General features: G+C 41.4%; 2 protein-coding genes across 2 annotated transcripts; both read right to left on the bottom strand.

Moving 5' to 3' along the window:
* Positions 1 to 1281: 1281 nt before the first annotated feature.
* Positions 1282 to 11550, bottom strand: LOC103300062 (interferon-induced protein with tetratricopeptide repeats 5). Its single transcript, XM_008156926.3, has 2 exons — positions 11475 to 11550; positions 1282 to 4299 (listed from the first exon to the last, which is right to left on the bottom strand). Exons 1-2 carry the CDS (start codon positions 11477 to 11479, stop codon positions 2856 to 2858), a joined length of 1449 nt encoding a protein of 482 aa, XP_008155148.2. The 5' UTR covers positions 11480 to 11550; the 3' UTR covers positions 1282 to 2855.
* A 2960-nt stretch (positions 11551 to 14510) lies between these two features.
* LOC103300075 (interferon-induced protein with tetratricopeptide repeats 1-like) lies at positions 14511 to 20103 on the bottom strand. Its single transcript, XM_008156938.3, has 2 exons — positions 20021 to 20103; positions 14511 to 16203 (listed from the first exon to the last, which is right to left on the bottom strand). Exons 1-2 carry the CDS (start codon positions 20023 to 20025, stop codon positions 14775 to 14777), a joined length of 1434 nt encoding a protein of 477 aa, XP_008155160.3. The 5' UTR covers positions 20026 to 20103; the 3' UTR covers positions 14511 to 14774.
* Positions 20104 to 20664: the final 561 nt, after the last annotated feature.

Here is a 20664-nt window from a genome sequence, read left to right as displayed (position 1 = left end):
TTTGGTCTATTTGCTTTATAGCCTTTTATTATATAGGATAGGTAGAAACTGTCAAATAGGGAAGAATGATGCTGAACTAGGAGCAAGAAGAAATTAGTTGTGAAATTTAAAGTCACATCACCAATCTATGGCCCAATTTTCTTACCAATAAAGTTGGCTAGAGCAGGCATTTTCTTATGGCCCTCCTGGTTCTCAAGTTCTGTGGGTCTATGCAGTTCTTGAACTGAGATAATTTTCAAGGACTCAATCTAAAAAGGAACAGTGACTGCTTATATTGTCCTTGCAACTCTGGCAGATAGCATGTGATCAACTGCTAAGACTAGTACTGCACTCAGAGAGGACAGAAAATAGGTTTACGAGCTCCATTACTCTGAAGCCAGTTTTCCTGCCAGCTGATTCTCTTGTTGAAGGGTTTTTTCTCATCTTTTGTGAGACTGATAGCATAGCTTTACTGTTCAATAAAATAATTTCCAAGATCACTTGGACATTTGGAAAGAGGCACTTCTCTCTTCCCGAAGGCTCAAATCACCCCAAAGGGCAATTAAAACCACTTCCCTGAGCATATTTTTGGTCTAAAAAAACAACAACCCAAAACAGATTACCGTAGATCTCTGAAGTCCCTAAAGACAGACTAAAATGTGTAAACTTCAGGCCATACTCTTCAGTTAAATGGAAGGAATACATTTCTAAGAATAAGGACTATCTGAAGATGAAATTATCATTTAGGAAGATAATTCATGTCATCAAAACTTGAAGTTTTTATGGTTAATTGATAAAAGTGAACTCTGAGGTCTTTTTTAAACCCAAGAGTCTATGAAATAATTTCCAAATAGTTATAAATTTTAGGAAGAAATGTACAATTATTGACAAAATTTAGTTATTATAAACATATTAATTTTAGTTCAGTATTTATAGTTTTTCATGTAGTTTTTATACTTTCTTAGCATGTTATTTCTTATATATTTCAATATTTTAATATCTAGTGAGTTTTAAGATCATTTCATAGGCCTGCATGTCTAATATTTAAATATGGAGGCTTATAGTTATATCTTTGTTTTGATACCATAACTGTATTTTATTGCATGTCAAGTGCCTACTTGGGAGCACAACCTTAATTACACTATTCCCAATAAGGGAAAATGATTTCTGCAAAATAAAATATTCTAGTCCTGAATTTCTAAAATACTTGAGTAAAGATCATTCCCTTCCCTGTTCTCCCTTCTTGAATAAACAAATAAAATGAATGAAATAAACAAGAACAGCAGGGATTTGAGTAAAACAAACATTAAAAAGAATTTAATTCATGAGATACACTGCAGTATATACGTATGTTTGAATGTGCATAAAAAAACACATCTGGAAGGATACATATCAAATTTCTAACAGTTTACCTTGAGGGGTGTAGGATTGGAGTAGGGTAAGGAGAGTGCTCTTTAAAGCCATATACTTCTGCACTATTTGAAATTTTACAATGATAATTCACTACATTTATAATAAAACCATAAAAAATAAAAATAGCAACAAAAAGTAAAACACAATCACATTAGTTTTAAGATACATTGGCGGTATAGAGAATTAAATCACATGGCACACTTTTCCACTAATACTGGTAGTAAACATAATCAAAGAAATACCTTAAAGAAGCCACTTTTAGCAATATCCCAACTTAGGGATGGGGCAGGAGCGGGGGGAGGGGGAGGAGGAAGTCACTTGGGGAGAGGAAGGGGGACATCAGTAATACTTTCAACAACAATGATATTTTTAAAAATCCCTTGAGATAAGAGCCCTTAAACAGTGACCCTTCAAGGTGGATATTAAAACTAAAAGCTGGGGTACCTATTACTGGATGATCTATAGGAAAGCATGTCAATCTGAAAACTTCAGATAAAAGAAATAGCTTCACAGAAGTTGAAATTCTAAAACAATTAACCAAAAGCCAGAAATTGGGGGTATGAGAATTCTGCCCATTCCAGACCCAAAACTAAATCATTGAAATTTTAGTAATCTAGGGATATAGGTTAGGGACTTCTACTTTAGGAATTTGCTTATCCAGTTTCTCAGTTGGTCTGCTTTCTATTTCAATGATTGTAACCTAAAAATAGTGCATTTCTAATTGGAAAAAATAAAATTAATTTAATCTAGATTGAGTTTAGGCATATTCTTCTAGTTAAAGAACCAGAGAAACTTGAGACTAATGATTTTCCATTATCCATTATTTTCTCATAACTGTTTCTAGCTACGTAATGAACATACTAGGAGATAATACTTTTTTCTCATGTTCTAGTTTTTTTTTTATTGAGTCATCAGAAATGACAAATTTTTTATTATGAACTTTTTTCTTTCAACAAAGAGGATTCTTTAGGTTGATGGTTAAATATCCTCATTGAAGTCAGGACATCTGTAACTGGAAGGTTCTACCTTTTGTAAGCTACATAATTAAGAACTTAAAATTTTGCACTCCTGAAACAGTGTTCCTGACCTTGGTGTCAAAGATTTATGTAGGATCATTCTCACTGCATAAGTGGGTAATATGGGAAATTTGACAAAACTTAATCAGAATATCATTATAAACAGCAGACATAAAGGGTATAAAGTCATAATGGCCATGTCATTTTTAAGTTAAAACAGCTGGAACGTTGCTGTTTCTTAGTGAATTATAGTATTTTAATTTTCAAAAGTAGAAAACAAGTGATTCATCATAATGTATATAAAGTACTTAAGTACTTTATGCCTGGTACACAATAACAATTCAATAAAAACTGACTCTGTAATGAATGGATTAAAACAATAAAACAAAAGTATAAGAACCCCAAATAAAGAGAAGAGCTTTAAAATCGATTTCCTAGACTATGCAGTTAAGTGGAAAGTCGAAGCTCACACAGAGCCGTAAGGAATTCCACATTTTCTGGATCTATCTTTTGGGCCCTCTCATAATACTCAGCAGCTTGCCTTTTTTCTCCCTCCAGCTTGTAAACAAACCCTAGGGCACTTAAACTCTGCACATCTGACGCATTGTGACCAAGTCTCTTGGTAGCCAATTTCTTCAGAGCACTTGTCAGTTTGGTACGCAGGGATGACCGGTCTTTGACCTTTAAGGCTTCCAAGTAATGGTGGATGGCAGTATTTTCTGATTTACGGTGAAATTCTTGAAAGCGGCCATAGTGGTAGTGGATCTGATGTTTGTGATCATCCGTTATGTTCTCCAGACGAAGGGCTTTCTGGAAAATGTCTTCAGCATTGCTATACTGGCCTCCCTCAGCATACATGTTGGCCAGGTCTGTGTAGGCAAATGCAAACATAGAGTCTCGTTCCACAGCTGCCTTGAAATGAAATATAGCAGATGTAATCAGCCCGTCAACTTTCAGTTTATCTTTGCCTTTAGGTCTGTTGCGCGTGGCTTTCTTGATTTGGATCATCTGTGCCCTGTAACAAAGTCCCATTTGGTGATGCAGGAAGGACGAGGTTGGTGTCACCTCCAAAGCCTTTTTCAAAAGTTCAAGAGCTTTGTCCCAGGAATTTTTTCTCCTGTAGAATTTGGCCGCATAACGAAGGACATAAGGTTCGGATGATATCTGGTCCAGGATTTCTTCAATATACTTTTCCCCTTCAGCTTCTGCATGTACATCTTGAAGCTTCAGGGCCAGGAAAACCTTAATGTAGGTGTTGTCTGGGTTCAGGGTTACAGCCTTCCTCAGAGGGCCCAGAGAGAAACTTTTTACAGACCCTTCTCTGTCAGAATCATCCAGCCGATACACTGTGATGGCATAACCAATGTTAAATTCTGGATTGTCTGGTTCCACTTCCAGAGCCTTCTCAAAAGCTGCTTTAGCCTTTTGGTAATACTTTCCCCCAAATTTCAGAAGTGCCCACCCTTTCTCACAGTCAATCTCAGGACACTCCAATTTGTAGTTAAAAGGACTGGACATTTTCTTGCAGACGTTCCCTACCTTATCTGTATACTCCTGAGCTTCTTTAAGCTGGCCCATGTGATAATACACCCAGGCATAATTTCCCCAAGTGACCAGGCTTCGTACTTCTTCTTGGTCTGAGTGCTCCCGCTGGATTATTTGTTCTGCTTGTTCCAAGCACTCTAGGGCATCCTTATTTTGGCCTTTTAGGTGTTTCACATAGGCCAATAAGTTATAAAGAGTGAGTCTGGATTTTGTCGTAAGAAATTCAAGCTGTTGCCCAATTGTATCTTCCACATCAAACAGATCAATGTCCTCCTTAAGTAGATTCCAGGTAAAGTGACATTCTAACTCCAACAGAATGGCCTTCAAGGAGTCCTTAGGAAGCTCACTGTCAAAGATAAAATTCATTTTAATTTCTGAACAAAGGAAACAATTTTTAAACCATAGTACTGTTCTTTTCTTAATAAGAAACTTTACCTTTTATTGGGTCTTATAGTTAAATCATAGGCTACTATAACTTTATACTAGATTCCTGTGTGCACAGTTATATCCCAGAAATATTTCATTAAATTCTCATTATTTATTGCAAAATTCTGGAGATGATAGTGTTTTCTATGTTACAGGGTATCTATTTCCTTTTGGCAGTCACTGTCCCACAAGAACCACCTATTTTTAGAGAGGAGAATTTAAATGTTTTATTTACTAGTCTTGAAAATTAAGGATAATAAATATATACGGTCAATAGTTAATATAAAAACTTCATTTCTGTATTATTAATGAAGGAAGAGAAAAAAGTGGGTGAGAAGTAAGAAATACATTGAAGGAGACAGAGAAACCACACAAATCTGTCATTTTCTGCAGGGAAAGGAAGGAAGGTGTGGAGGGAGGGAGGGAGGGAAGTTTACAGAGAGAAAAGGCACAGAAACAGACCGGAACAGGCACACCAAAAGATGGGGAAAAGCGTAAGTTTCAGAGACATAAAAAGAAATGTAAAGAAAGATTACTTAGGGTTTCTCTCAAAGAGGGAAATGCTCTCATTATGGAATGAACAGTGTACAGTGTGTCTGAGTGTACATTTCCTTTTCTGCTGCACACAGGACCCCCTTGTATGCACAGTGTAAATATGTATTTGTCTAAATGTTTATGGGAACTAGAGTAGTTTTCCATCAATGAACATTTATTGATCACATCATATGTGTGAGGCAGTATTCTAGTTGTGGTAGATATAGCAGTGAACAAGCTAGAAAAAGGCCCTTTCTTCATGGTAACTCCATTCTGGACAAGGAAGGAACACAAGGTGTTGACAGAAAATAAGCATGCATACAAATCAGTGGACAACGTAATTCCAGACAGTAATCAGTGTTAAGAAGAGAAAAATCAGAGTAATGGGATTAAGTGCTGCAGCTGGTGGGGGGATACTTTAGTTATGATGGTTAAGGAATAGCCCTTGTAAAAAGGAGCAATTGAAGTATGATCTCCACAATGAAAAGGAGGCTGTCATAAAAGATCTGAGGGCAGAATGGTCTGAGCCAGTGCTTCTCAACCAGGGTGAGTTTAACTCCCAGGGGACCTTTGGTCACGTGTGGAGACAATTTTGTTTGTCACCACAGAAGGAATGGTCGGCCCCAACAACCAAGAATGATCTAGCCCAAAATGTCAGAAACCTTGGTTTGGGCTGAGGTACCAGCAAGCACAAAGGCCTCGATGTGGGGACAAATTTGGCAGTGTTCAGGGGACAGAAGGAAGTGTGGCTGAAGCATAAACGAAAAGGACAGTAGATGAGAAGTAGAAGGCAGGGACAGCGGACTTAAATTGTACTCTAACTGCAATGGGAAACCACTGGAGAAAAATTAAGTAGGGAAAGGAAAATGTTTGACCTAAGCTTTAAAAAGTTCTGGATGCTCTGTGGAGAATGGACGATAGAGGATCAAGAGAGGAAGTTGGGAAACTAGTGCAACAGCTCTTTACTCAACTAATAGTTATCGAGAGCCTGCTATATGCCTGACACCGCTCAGGTTGGGGATACAGCAGTGAACAAAACAGAAAAAACAATTCTGACTTCATGTAGCTTACATTCTAACAGGGGATGGGATGTGCCATAAAAAGACCAAAAAAAAAATTAAATAAATGAAAATATAGAGTATGTGAGATGATAATAGTGCTAAGGAGAAAAATAAACAGTAAAGATTTTTTGAAGGCCAGTATGGCTGGAGTGCAGTGTGTGAAAGGAAAGTGGAGCAAAATGAGGCTAGAGAAGTAGACATGGGCTGGAGATGTAGGGCATAGCAACCAAGGTCCACTGTTTCTTAACTGTCCCATACCGTTAAGCAGGAGAAGGAAATGGGTGACTGGCAGGAAATGGGTAGCATGGCCAGAGCAGATCTCCCTAAAAGAGGCACGAAGGCAGCTGCTGATGTAATCCAAGGAGAGATTATGCAAGCGTACACTCAGGTTGTAGTAGTGGTTTAGTGAGTTGTGCATTGTTAGATTTTGGAGGCAGAACTGATAGGTCTTTCTGATGAACGGGGTGTGGGGAGGGCCATGCAGTGATGAGGGAAGCACGGATGACTGCTATGCTTTTGACTTTAGGAGCTGAGTGAATAAAACAAGAGGACTATTTGGAAATGTTAATTCGAAGATGTCTATTAGATACTCAAATGAAGGTGTCACTTGAATTGCAAGAAAGATGGACCACAAAGCAGAAGTGAAGCTATTTTTTATTAACGCTCAAATGAAGAAACTGGATTTTTGTTTTACTTGCTTTATTTAACTTGTCACACAGGACTGGTGGCTACGGTATGGGACAGTTGAGAAACAGTGGACCGCCCTGACCGGTTTGGCTCAGTGGATAGAGCGTCGGCCTGAGGACTGAGAGGTCCCAGGTTCAATTCCGGTCAAGGGCATGTACGTTGGTTGCAGGCACATCCCCAGTAGGAGGTGTGCAGGAGGCAGCTGATGGATGTTTCTCTCTCATCGATGTTTCTCTCTATCCCTCTCCCTTCCTCTCTGTAAGAAATCAATAAAATATATTAAAAAAGAAAGAAAGAAACAGTGGACCTTGGGGCTTAATGGGTAAAAAGGCCTCAAGCCTAACAGGTTAGAGCTCTCATTTAACTTTAAATTTCTGCTATTTTATTCAAGGTGAAGATCTAAATTAAATGACAAACAAGGATATATTTGAAAAACAAACTTTATGCATATCCCCGGGTTTACTGCACATTCAACAGTATAAATATATACTATTTAGAATATACTATCTAGAATCATGATTACTCAAAAACAAATAACTAAAACTACAATTCACTGAAGGTTTACTACATGCCAGGCAGTGTGCCAAGCATTTTATATAAATTACATTAATTTTTATAAAAACCTCTTGCCCGGCTGGTGTGGCTCAATGGTTAAGCATCAACTCATAAACGAAGAGGTTGCTGGTTCGATTCCCAGTTATGGCACATGCCTGGGTTGCAGGCTCGATCCCCAATAGGGAGGGGGGCATGCAGGAGATAGCCAACTGATGATGTTTCTATTTCTCTATCCTTCTCACTTCCTTTCTATCTAAAAACATATTAAAATCAATAATATTTTCACAATTTTATGATGAGTACTGGCAGAGTTTAAATTACATGTCTAAAGTTATACAGCTATAAAGTGCCTGAGCCAAGATCCCAACCTGGTTCTGCCTGATTCAAAAGCTATGCCTTTCAACCATAACATTATACCACTTACAAATTGGAGGGTTGCTTTTCACAGAATAGTTTTCTTTAAAACATAGGATACATCTAATGTATATAAAGTTCACTTTGTTGAAGGAGTACATAAAGAGAAAACAAGAAGGGATTTCAGAGTAGCTTAAAGAGCAGGTAAGAGGTTTGTGTGACTGACCACTGGAAAAAACAGACCAGATAAAGGTCTCGGGTTAAGAAAACAATTTCATATATGAGCCCTGAAGATCAAAGCATTCTACTTCGTTGGAATTGTTTTGAGATGGGCTACTTCTCACCAGGATGTGCTTCACAGAGTGCTTCAGACATGGAGTGGCAGAAATATATATTTATTTAAAGACAATTAGTGATTCTCTCAAACAACAAGAGAGCTGGGCAAAAATGTGTTAAAGGTGATCTGAAGGAAGTGCAAGAATCTTAGTTAACAAAGATAACTAAGAAGACAAAACAGGCTGGGTGCTTAACATGTTAATAATTATCATCATTAACATGTTAAGCACCCAGCCTCTTTTGTCTTCTGGACGGAAAGTACAGTGTCAGTCACCGGTGACTAACTGGGCGCTTAACGTGTTAAGATAAGTGAATTAAAATAATTTTCCAGCCCTAGCCGGTTTGGCTCAGTGGATAGAGCATCAACCTGCAGACTGAAAGGTCCCAGGTTTGATTCCGGCCAAGGGCACATGTCCGGGTTGTGGGCTCGATCCCCAGTGTGAGGCGTGCAGGAGGCAGCCAATCAATGATTCTCTCTCATCATTGATGTTTCTCTCTCTCTCTCCCTCTCCCTTCCTCTCTGAAATCAATAAAGAAATATATTTTTTTAAAAATACTTTTCCGCACAATCCAATTAAAGACTTGCTGTTGTATAGCTGATGCCCTTCCAAAGTATTTTCTCTATCTCTGATCTCTCCTCTCTCTGAATTCCAGACTTATCTCATTTTTAGTTCAAATAAACATATCCAATACAGAAATTTGGGTCCCTGAGTCTGTTCTCCCCTGTCTTCCCCACCTTGTTTGGCACCTCTTAGTTCCACAGGTCAAAACTGAGGAATAATTTTTGGTTCCTCTTCTCTCAACCTTCATCCAAATCCAATAGGAAGTCCTGTTAATTCTACCACCCAGATGCATTTCAAATCCACCTACTTTTCTCCATTCTCACTGCTATTTATCTAGTATAAACCACAATTACCTTTCCTTTGAGCTGGGACAAAAAATTTGGTCTCCCTGCTTTTACTCTTGGTCCCCATATAGTAACTAGTAAACTTTTGAAAATATAAACCAGATTATGTCAGTCTTAAAATCTCCAAATGACTCCCAACACCCTTAGATACTCATCCAGCCATATCCTACAAGTCCCTAAAGGAGCTGGCCATGTTTATCCATCCAACCTTCTCTCCTACTATTCTCCCTCCTCATTCAGTGACCTTCTTTCTGTAGTGACACACCAAGGTCAAGGACTTTTATACCTGTTGTTTTTACTCTATTTGGAATGCTCTGGTCCTAAATCTGAGTGACTATCTCCTGTAACTCAGCTCAAATATTCACTATTTAAGAGGCTGCCTGAGGCAGAGCTATCTAAAATAGCCTCCTCCATTCCAGATCCTTTTCTTTGGCCATTACACTGCTTTATTTTCCTTATCGCTCTTACCACTTTCTGAATTATGTTGGCTACTCATTTATATACTATTTGTCTATTTCCCTCACTTAAATGTAAGCCCCATGAGAATGGAGACCTTGTTCTAATTTTAATTTTTTTTTATTTCTGTGTCCCTAGCATCTATTATTCCAGTTATACTAGAAGTTCAATAAATAAATATTTGTTAAATGAATGAATATGTGAATGGACTTACAGACTGGCAGCTTATGGCAAGTCCAGAGGTGTAGGCTTAGCATAAAAAACCCCCTGAATTTCACAGGAAGGAATCCCTTCTAGTTCTTCCCTTCTGCTAATGGCTCCAAACTTTTCCCAGTTCAGTCTTCCCTCTCCATTTGTCTTTATTTTTTAAAAAAAATATATTTTATTAATTTTTTTTTACAGAGAGGAAGGGACAGGGATAGAGAGTTAGAAACATTGATGAGAGGGAAACATCAATCAGCTGGCTCCTACACACCCCCTACTGGGGATGTGCCCGCAAACCAAGGTACATGCCCTTGACCAGGAATCGAACCTGGGACCCTTTAGTCCGCAGGCCGATGCTCTATCCACTGAGCCAAACCGGTTAGGGCTCCATTTGTCTTTATATCTTGGCATGTTCTCTGTCTGGCTCTCTGCTTGGATTTTGAAAATAGGTTGTGAACTGTTTCTGCTAGTCCTCACTGGGAAACCTGGTACGATTCCCCCATAGGACTTGCTCCTTCCTCTGGTGTAACGGCACCAACATCACGGGCAAGTTTCGCCAGGGCCTTACCAGCCTGCCCAGGTTCACCGCAATAGGAGCCTCTCAGCTCCCTGCCCACCCACAGAGTAACAGGAACACTGGCCTCTGTTCTGAGGGCTCCTACCTCCGCAGCCCAAGACAGACAATGTGGAGGGTGCCTGGGCTCAGGCATGTGGATGTGAGATCTGAAAGGGGCGTTCAGCCAGCCAGGGACGCGCTCTGCCCATCTGGCCGGCCGTGAGAAGCTTTACTTTTTAAACTTTTGTCAACTTAATATTTTAACTTTACCTCTGGGAAGCTGGCAGAGAGAGGCTATTGTGCCTGAAGAGGCAACATTTATCTTTCAGCATTTCCCCCCCCCCCCCCCCAGTGAGAAGCAGTCTTTCACTGTCCTTGGGAGCCCATCTCACTTCCCCAATGGAGTCCACCCTCTCCCACCCCACCCTACATATGCATGTCCAGGGCACACCCTTTTCCTCCTGGTTTCTTCGGGCCCTTCCAGATCCCTCCCTCCCTCCCTCCTTACAAATGTTAGAAGTTAGGGCCTTTTACTATTATTATTTATTATTATTATTATTATTATTATTATTTTACTTCTAATAAGAGTCTTGTGAGATGGATGCCATTCATTTGCGACAGATAAGAAACAGACTCACAGAGCTTAAACAACTTTGCTTTGGGTCACCCAGCCAGCAGAACAAAGGGTTATCTGCTTCAGGCGTCCAGGGTCCGAACCTTTCCTTCCTCTGGCTTTGTCAACGCGCCTGGCGCCCTAACCACGCGCAGGGCAGGGTGCTAGGCCCGGGGATGCCCAAAGGGGCACGGGTACGGCGCCGTCACCATCCACCAGTCAAGGATAAAGAAATCCTCCCCAAATAGCGGATCGGGTGGAACAAGACCAATCTGTCCGCGGTGCAAAGGCGGCTCCCAGGCAGGGAAGCCCTCAGACCCCGACACCAGAAAGGCAACATGGCAGGAGGAGACAGCTGCGCCGCCGGGGGCTGCGGCCACACTGCGTCTGCCAAGGGGAGGGCATGGCAGCTGCAGCCTCGGGAAGGGGAGGGCGGCGGCGACGGGCCTACGGGGACCCGCGCCACGTAGAGGCCCGGACGAAGGGCCCCGGGTCCCCCAGCGCGGGCCCCGCCGAGAAGAGCCGCAGGGAGTGGACCAGCCTCCGGGGCGCGGCGCCTGGACACGGCCAGACCGCGGCCGCCGGGGAGGACCGGGACCCCGGAGAAGAGTCCGTCCGGGCACCCTCCCCGATAGGCCCGATTCCAGACGCCCGGGCCCTGGACCAGGTTCCCGGGGAGCGTCCTCAGCCAGACGCCGGGCTGCTGGGCCCGGGGAGGGGGGAGGGGGCTCGGCCTCTTCCCGGGCCGCAGCGCCGCGATCCGCTGGACACGGAACGCAGTGGAAACAAAGGCCTGCGCAGAGCGGGGGGGGCCAGCCGGAGCAGCCCTTACCTCATGGCGGCTGGGCTCCGCGGGGCGTCCAGGCAGGCGGCGGTGCCCTCGGGCTTTCTCCGCAGGACCGGGATGCTGCGCTGCTGGGCGACGGGCGGGCGCGTGCCTGTGCGCGTGGGCGCGGGCGGCGGGCGCGCGCTTCCCGCACGGCGTCCGCGGAGTTCGGTCGGAGCCCGGGCGGGCGTGTGTCTTTGTGAAAGGCAGGGCCTGAGCGGGAAAAGGAAACTGGAAAGGGAATCTGATCCCTGACTAGGCGGGAGTCCAGCTCTAGGAAACTGAAACTTCTGGAAGGGATGACTGGGGGCCCCCCTACTCCCGCAAGCCCCCCGCCCCCTCCCGCAGACTTAGGGGCCGCGGGGGCGGGTACCTATGCGGAGCTCAGAGTCGTTTGGAGTTAAATTTGCAGCTGGGCCTCTGGACCTTGGTCTCCCTGAGACCCCGTGCCACTAGCTTAGCCTTTTAAAAATATTAATACTACTAAAGTGACGGGTAGTTCAGTGTTATTTTGGTTGTAAGAGTGGCAGTGATACCCTTGACAGCTTTGTGCACCCTAAGCTGAAACTGAAGCAATACACAACATTGCAATGATGTGGGCACATCTGTGCCATTATTTCCATTGGGTCAATTTAGATTAATTTTGGGGTCAAAATGTATATGTATTCTAAATTTTGGTAGGTGCTGCTGAATAGCTTTGCAGAGAAGTTTATACACCCCCCACGCACAGTTGTATAGTGTTTGCCTTCTGTGCCCATGCCAACCGTGCTTCCTAAGGTCCCAATAAAGATGGGGGTGGTATTGCCAGTCTAAGTAAAAAAGGCTAAATATCCACACATTAAAATTTTAGTCCCCTTCAACTTCATTCATTCATTCATTCAATAAATTTTATCAGACAACTGCTAAGAACCACAGGTTGTTCAGGCACTATTGATAACAGCAATGAATTAACTATGCAAAGGATCTATCCTTTATGGAGTTATTTTCTAGTGCATGAGATTAAGATAAAGAACAAAGAAAACATTATATATAAGATAGTTCTATGCAAAAAAAGCATAGAGAGGGTTGGAGTTCATGTGTATTTTTCTGTTATAAATACGTGGGTGAGGGAAGATTTCACAGAAAGTGGCAATTGAGCAAATGAGTGGTTATGCAGTCAGGGGAGTGTGTGCGGGGCAGGGGAAACAGTAAGCATAAAGGCCTGGCGGAAGGAGCGTAGTTGGCTAGCCGGGATGATGTGGTTGGAGTGTAGAGAGCAGGGAAAAGTTCTAAGACATGAGATCAGAGAGGTAATGTGTCTGGTGGTGGCTTGTAGGCTATTGTAATATTTATGTTAAGTGGGAAAACATTTTAGAAGGGTACTGAACGGTTTCAGTAGAAAAATAAACCTAGAATTTCCTTCTTTCTAAGGATGTAGAAAAATTTAATAAAGCTCCAATGTTTGAAAATTTTCCAGTGCCTTGATCATGCTTTTTTTTTTTCCCTTGTTCCTACTTCTTTCCCTTCCTTTCTCTCAGCTGTATCTGGGCAAAGAGACAGTCACTGCGTATTAAGGTTTGAATGAATAATAAGCAACCAATAGTAAAAATCAAAGGAGAAAACCTCCTGGTTATCTACTTAGATGTTTTAGAAATTCAAATTCAGAGAGACAAAAGCCATCTGTAAAAATGTTAAAGGAAAATACATTTTCAGGATTGAGAAGAAACAAAGACCTGACTGTTGAGTGGGTGTTGAACATGCTGAAATTACTAGATGGAATTTGAGTATCAATATTTTTTTTCACAGACTGTTGGATTGGGTAGATTCTTAGGAAAAATCAATAATGTATTGTTTTGTTTTTTTAAATTTCTTCTTATGAACATGTAGAAAACAGCAACTAGAGAAAAAAGGAAATGGAAAGTGAAACCTGGCAACTGATCTAAGATCTGCTTGGGAAAATGAAACTTAAGGAAAAGGTAAATACTCCTCAAGTTTCAAAATAAACACTCATTTTCAATAACTCTTCCAGGAGATGAATGTAAATCATTTTCTTGGCCCTGGTACTATTGACATTTGGGCTGGGTAATTCTTTGTTGTAGGAAGCTGTCTCGGGAATTGCAGGATGTTTACCCAGCATCTTTGTATATACCCACTAGATGTCAGTAAAACCCTGTAGTTGTGACAACCAAAATTGTCTACAGAAGTTGGCCAGATTCAACTTCCTTTTGCCCTGAGGGGCAGAATTCTCCTCTATTATCTTTCCCCAACCTGAGCTGAAAATCACTGCTACAAATAATGCCTATTTCTTAAAAATTAGTTTTCACAGTACAGCCTTCAAGAGATAGGAGGTGGACGTAGGAGAAGAAAAGTTGAATTCAGATGAATCAGTGTTGGAATTCAGGAAGAGGCCTGTGTGAAAGGATGGAGATGAAGGGGAATGTCAAAGAAGGCATATTCCCTTGAGCATGGGACTCCAGTAGAGGTGTCTGTATCACATTTGGTCTGGCTGGGGACTCACACCGATGGTGAGTAATCTAAGCTGAGGCAGGATATAGCTAGAGGTCCGTAGTTCCAATGCAGTTTCACCTCTAGCAGCATGATGAGAATGGAGACATTGAAGGCCATGGCACCTGTCACAGTAGTAAAGTAAGTGATAGAAGCCCTAGCCTAGGTTTTTGCTAATTGCTACCTACACTATTGCCGGCTCCTGCTCCTTGGGGGTCACCCTGGTCACCCTAGAAACTCAAAAGTTTTTTTCCTTTGTCTTGTCACTTCTCTGAAAATGTATTGTTCTTTTGTTAAGATGCTATATAAGCCCAAGATCTAACCACCTCTTTGAGTTACTCCTGAGTACCCCCATGTGTATGTAAGACACACATGTTTATAAAGTTTTATTTGTTTTTCTCTTCTTATTCTTCTTAGTCTAATTTGTGGGGCCCCAGTCAAGAACCCTAAGATGGGTCGAGGAAAAGAATTTTCCTTACATCACCATAGTAAGTTTGGTATCTAGCATTGAAAACTATTTGTTGATCAAATGAATGAGTCATTTTACTTTAAGTACAGTGTTTTATTTGCTACAAATTTACTTAACCAACTGTTATTTCTGTTACATAACATTCACAGAGACATGGTTTATGTCTCTCTTCCTTTCTCACACACGCAAAAGCATATATATTCTACTTCACTCTTTTTTGAATACTAGTATTTTATCAGGCTTGAGTGATTGTTCAACAGTTACATGTTTCTGAAAGCAGCAAGCAGAAAAGATGATTAGTACACCTAAACGTAAAATGAAATGAAATGTCCAAGTGGTCCATATTTCAGCGCCTAAGGAGCGTGTCCCACAGGGTTCTCAAAGTCAGCAGCCAGCCTCAGGGCCCGCTCATAGTACTCCAGGGCTTTATTCATTTCTCCTTTCAATTTGTAGGTGAACCCAAGGATGCTCAAGCTTTCTATGTCTACTGGGTTTCTTTGAAGTTTCTTTAAAACCACTCTCTCCAGAGAATTGATACTTCTGTCTCTTAGAGATGGTTTTTCAATTTTGATTGCTTTTAAATAATAGATAATTGCATCGACTTCAGATTTCCTTTGAAATTCCTGAAATCGACCATAGCGGTAATATATCTCTTGCATATTGTCTTCTTTCAGTGATTTCATGCAGAGCAGTTTTTGATAAGTCTCTTCAGCTTTTCTATTGTTGCCTGCCTGTACGTACATATCTGCTAGGTGTATATAAGCAATTTCAAATGTTGGCTTTTGTTCCAGAGCAAATTCAAAATGAGATATGGCTAATTTTGTTATTCTGTCGATATTTTCTCTATCCCGTCCTCTAGGCTGCCAGTTTGAGGCTTTGTTTATTAGATATGTTTGTGATCTGTAGCAAAGCCCCATCTGGTGATGCAGGAAAGCAGAGGAAGGTGTTGCCCGCAAAGCCATTTTTAAGAGCTGAAGAGCTTTATCTAAAGAGCCCTTTTTTCGGTAAAACTTGGCCGCATATCGAAAGACATAAGTCTGCGAAGACATGTTGGCCAGTGCTTCTTCAATGTACTTTTCTCCCTCAGCTTCTTGTCCTATCTCCTGAAGTTTCACAGCAAGGAGAGCCTTAATATATGCATCTTCTGGATTTAGCCTGGTGGCCCGTTTTAGGGGCTGCACACAAAATGCCTCATCAACATGTGGTGTTTTGTTAAAGCCATCCAGACGAAAGACAACAATTGCATACCCAGTGCTGAATTCAGGGTTTTCAGGGTCCACTTCCAGAGCCTTCTCAAAGCAGGCTTTAGCCCGTTCATAATTCTTTCCTCCACATTTCAGCAAGGCCCATCCTTCGGCACAGTCCATCTCAGGGCACTCCATTGTGTAGCAGGAGGGGCTGGCAAACTTTTGGCAAGTGCTCTCCACCTTGTCCAGGTAAATCTGGGCGTCCGCCAGCCTGTCCATGTGGTAATACAGCCAGGCATAGTTGCCCCAGGTAACCAGCTTTATCGCGTCTGACTGGCCAGCATGTTCTGCCTGCATTAAGTCTTCAGCTTCTTTCAAGCTCTTCAGGGCTTCCTGATTCTGGCCATTCAGGTGTTTCACATAGGCCAGTAGGTTGTGTATGCCCACATTGAATTTTGTGTCTAGGAACTCAATTTCATCAAAGACCCTGTTTTCTAAATCAGACAGTTCAGTGTCTTCAATGTGCAACTTCCATGTAAAGTGACATCTCAGCTGTTCCAGCCTAGCTTGGATCTGATCTTCATCAGCATTCATACTATGGAAATAGAAGCAGATTTTCTTTGTTAGGTGAGAAACAGCCAATGGAAAGAAGCCAGGGAAGACACTTCACATGTGTAGCTTAGCCTTGCAAAAAGGACATACCTGCCTTACATTTTCATTTTTTTATTTTTTTAGAGTTCCTTTACAGTTGACCCTTGAGCAACACCGGTTTGAACTGGCTGGTCCCAGTTACAGCTAGATTTGTTTCAATATAGTCAGACCTTCCTATCAGGGGTTTCACGTACAGGCCCTATTTCTAAATATGGTCACATTGGGGTTAGGGCTTCAAACATTGATTGGGGGGTGAGGGCACAATTCAGTCCATAACAATTGTCAAATGATTTTTGACACATGTGCCAAGACCATTTAATGGGGAAAGATCAGCATTTCAACGAATGTGTTGGGAAAACTGGTTATCCACATGCAAAAGAATGAAATCGAACCCTTACTTTCTTTTTTATATAGGCTGTAAAGCAAGCATGTCAAACTCATGGCTGGTGGGCCGCATGCTTCATTTATTTAAATGGCCCGCCAGCCATGAGTTTAACATGCTTGCTTTACAGCCTATACAAAAAAGAAAAAACAATTCAAAAGGGATCAAAGACCTAAAGTAAGACTTAAAACTATGAAAATCTTAGAAAAAAATATAGGGGAAAAAACTCCATGACATTGTATTTGGCAATGATTTCTTGGATAGGATACCAAAAGCACAGGCACCAAAAGTAAAAATAGGTTAGTTGTATGTCATCAAAATTTAAAACTTTTGTGCATCAAGGGACATTCCCAATACTGTGAAAAGAAAACGCACAGAATAGGAAAATATATTTGCAAATCATGTATCTGGTAAGGGATTAATAAGCAGAGTATATACACAAGACTTACTATTCAACAACAAAAACAAACAACTGATTAAAAAATGGGAAAAGGATTAGAGTAGGCAATTTCTCCAAAGAAGATATACAAATGGCCAATAAACACACGAAAAGATGCTCAACATCAATCATTAGTGAAATGAAATAAAAACCATAAGACACCACTTGACACCCACTAGGATGATTATTATATTTTTAAAAATCGAGAAAATAACAAGTGTTGGTGAGGATGTGGAGAAATTAGAACCCTTGTGTATAGTGGAAATGTAAAATGGGGCAGCTGCTGTGGGAAATGGTGATGATTGCTCAAAAAATTAAGCACACGATTACCATATGATTCAGCAATTTCACTTCTGGGCATATACTCAAAATAAGTGAAAACAGAAACTGGAACAGATATTTGCATATTTGTCTTCATAGCAGCATTATTCACAATAGCCAAAAGGTGGAAGCAAAGCAAGTGTCCATCAAGGGATGAATGGAAAAACAAAATGTGGTATATGCATACAATGGAATATTATTTCACCTTAAAAAGGAAAGACAGCCCTAGCCGGTTTGGCTCAGTGGCCTGCCGACTGAAGGGTCCCAAATTCGATTCCAGTCAAGGGCACATGCCCGGGTTGCAGGCTTGATCCCAGTAGGGGGCATGTAGGAGGCAGCCGATCAATGATTCTCCCTTATCATTTATGTTTTCTATTTCTCTCTCCCTCTCCCTTCCTCTCTGAAATCAATAAAAACATTTTTTTTTTTTTAAAAAGGAAAGACAGGGATGAGGGCAAGTGCTGGGGAGTAGGGGAGGCCGGGGGGAGGTCAGTGGGGGGGTGAAAAAAAAAAGAGACATATGTACTACCATTTGTAATACTTTAAACAATAAAATAAAAAAAATAAAAAAGGAAAGACATTCTGATACATGCTATGTAACATGGATGAATCTTGAAGACATTATGCTAATTGAAATAAGCTGGTCACAAAGACCATATGTTGTATGTTTTCATTTATAGGAAATATCCACAACAGGCAAAACAATAGAGACAGAAAGCAGATTAATGGTTGCCAGGGCCTGAGTCAAAGGATGAGTGGGGAGTGACTGCTTAATGGCTATGGAGTGTCCCCTCAGAGTGATGAAAATTTTCTTTACACACACACACACATATATATACATACACACACACACACACACACACACACACATATATATATATATACACATATCCATATACATATATATACACACACACATATATATGTATATATATTTATATATTAATTGATTAGGGAGAAGGAGAGAGAGAAACATCAAGGATGAGAGAGAATCACTGATTGGCTGCCTCCTGCATGCCCCCTACTGGGGATCTAGCCTGCATCCAAAGTACGTGCCCTTGACCGGAATTGAACCCGGGACCCTTCAGTCCACAGGCTGACACTCTATCCACTGAGCCAAACCAGATAGGGCATGAAAATTTTCTTGAAGTAGATACTGGTGATAGTTGCACAACACTGCAAATGTACTAAATACCACAAAATTGTATACTCAAAATTAGTTAAAATGGTAGATTCTTATCTTAAATGTATTTTATCACAATAACAAAACCATATTACTAACCTGAACAGAAATTCTTCAAATTATGTATGTATATTTTTCTAGTACAGGTTAAAAAACACACAAAAGCATTAACATGTAAAAGCTAATTAGTAGGCTGTCTGAACTTACCTCATAAACCCCCATTGGTACCCTTTGAGAAATATTGGTTTAAAGATTAAATAAGGTGTCATTGAATAGAGACTGATTCATGTCTCAGCTCTATCACTTACCTGTGTGATCTCAACGTTTTAACATCTAAGATCCATTATTGCACAATCAGTATGAGGACCTGCCTCACGGTTTCTTTTGAGGGTGAAATGCAATAATTTACACAATAATTTTAGAAGCCAGCTGGCATTTAATAAACATTTAGGAAGTGATGGCTACTTTTATAGTATAATAATAATAATAATCATCATCATCATCATCAGTGACAACCCACTCTTTCTGTGGACCAAAGGAGGGGTGGAAGATTGATCAGGGCCAATAATTGTGCATTTTCTGGAACTTTTGCCCCTTCAAAATTTTACCCATTGGAGCCCTGAGGGGACATTTACAGATCGATATTGATTTATGTCTTCTTTTAATCTGCTGCTATCAGGGATTGTTTGAATCTAGATTCTGTCGGGACAATATAGCAATTCCCACATTCGGCCCTTAATTGAAAGAAGACATGGATGTTCCCCAGGGTGCAGAACTCCAGCCAAGCCCCGGGGACAGGAGGCTATCAAGGATCTGCAGAGCACCCGGCTTCCTCAGGAGGGAGGTAATCTGCTGATCTTAAATCCAGTTGAATTGAAGGAGTTCAGCAGTGCTGATGGTGAGACCAGAAGCCTGCTGAGGAAGGCCTTGTCTTCTGGGCAGGGAGCTGCTCCCCCCCCATCCCCACAGCATTTCCCTCAAGACATCTGAGAGACCTCAGGACTGCAGCTCCCACAGCGGTGTGGGTCCTGCATTTCCTCCACAAGGAGGAGCCCGCTTAAAGCAATCTCTCTATCCTGACACACTGTCCATTCCCTCCCTATGTCAGACAGAAGTGAGTCTGGTAAAAATTAGTTTCAGAGAATGGGATCATCGTCTCCCTGTGAAATTCTCTTCCTGTTTCCCTCCTCTTCTTTGGACTTTTTAGCCTAAGTTTCCTCAGGGCGATGCTAACAAAAATGAAAATGCCTGAATTAATAAAACAATCTATCTGTGTATGGATGTGCACACATCCGCACACACTCAGTCCACAAGTGGATGCTCAAACAGAAGAGTGAGGAGACTTGACATTGAAACTAAGTCTGTCCAGATAGTAATGATTAACACTTTCCCCAAAAACTTTAGGCAAAAAGGGAGAGAAGCACAGAAATCCTTACCTCATGGTTGCTAAGAATTTAGGCAGCAATTTGCAGTGTTTTGGTTAGCTGGATGGACTCCACTGAGATCTGACCAGCCTGTCTGTCTTGTAGACTTGCAGGTAAGTTTCAGCCCCAGGGCAGGGCTATTTAAGGGAGATAAACAGCTGACTAATAAGGTAAACTGTGGGCGTGTTGTTGAAGAATAACCAAGGAGAAAACTGAAACTGGAAAGTGAAACTGAAGCAGAGTTCCTGCCAGTGAAAATGAAACTAAAACTGTAAGTGCTTCCTTTGTTTTGTTTTGAAAGGGATTGAGGTGAAGATGGTGAGGAACAGATTCAGTGATGTGCGAATTCCTCTCTGAGTCTTTACTGGCCTTATAGCAACCTGGGAGTCAGGAGATGCCAATTATATCAAGTCCACTGAATCTGGAGCCAGGGACACCTATGACAATTAGCTGTGTGAACTTGTCAAGGACATGGCCCAGACCTGAGAAGAAGGAGAGAGAAACACGAAGGATGAGAGAGCAACATCTATCGACTGCACCCACCCTACTAGGGATGGAGCCCACAACCCAGGCATGTGCCCTGACTGGGAATTGAACCATGACCTCCTTTTCCCTAAGGCTTATATAGGCTGCCGATCCTGGTCCCTTGGTATCCT

Source organism: Eptesicus fuscus, chromosome 17, assembly GCF_027574615.1.
Source record: "Eptesicus fuscus isolate TK198812 chromosome 17, DD_ASM_mEF_20220401, whole genome shotgun sequence".
In the NCBI taxonomy this organism is placed as follows: domain Eukaryota; kingdom Metazoa; phylum Chordata; class Mammalia; order Chiroptera; family Vespertilionidae; genus Eptesicus; species Eptesicus fuscus.
Note: the sequence above shows the minus strand (reverse complement) of the source record. Positions and strands in the feature narration are given on the sequence as shown.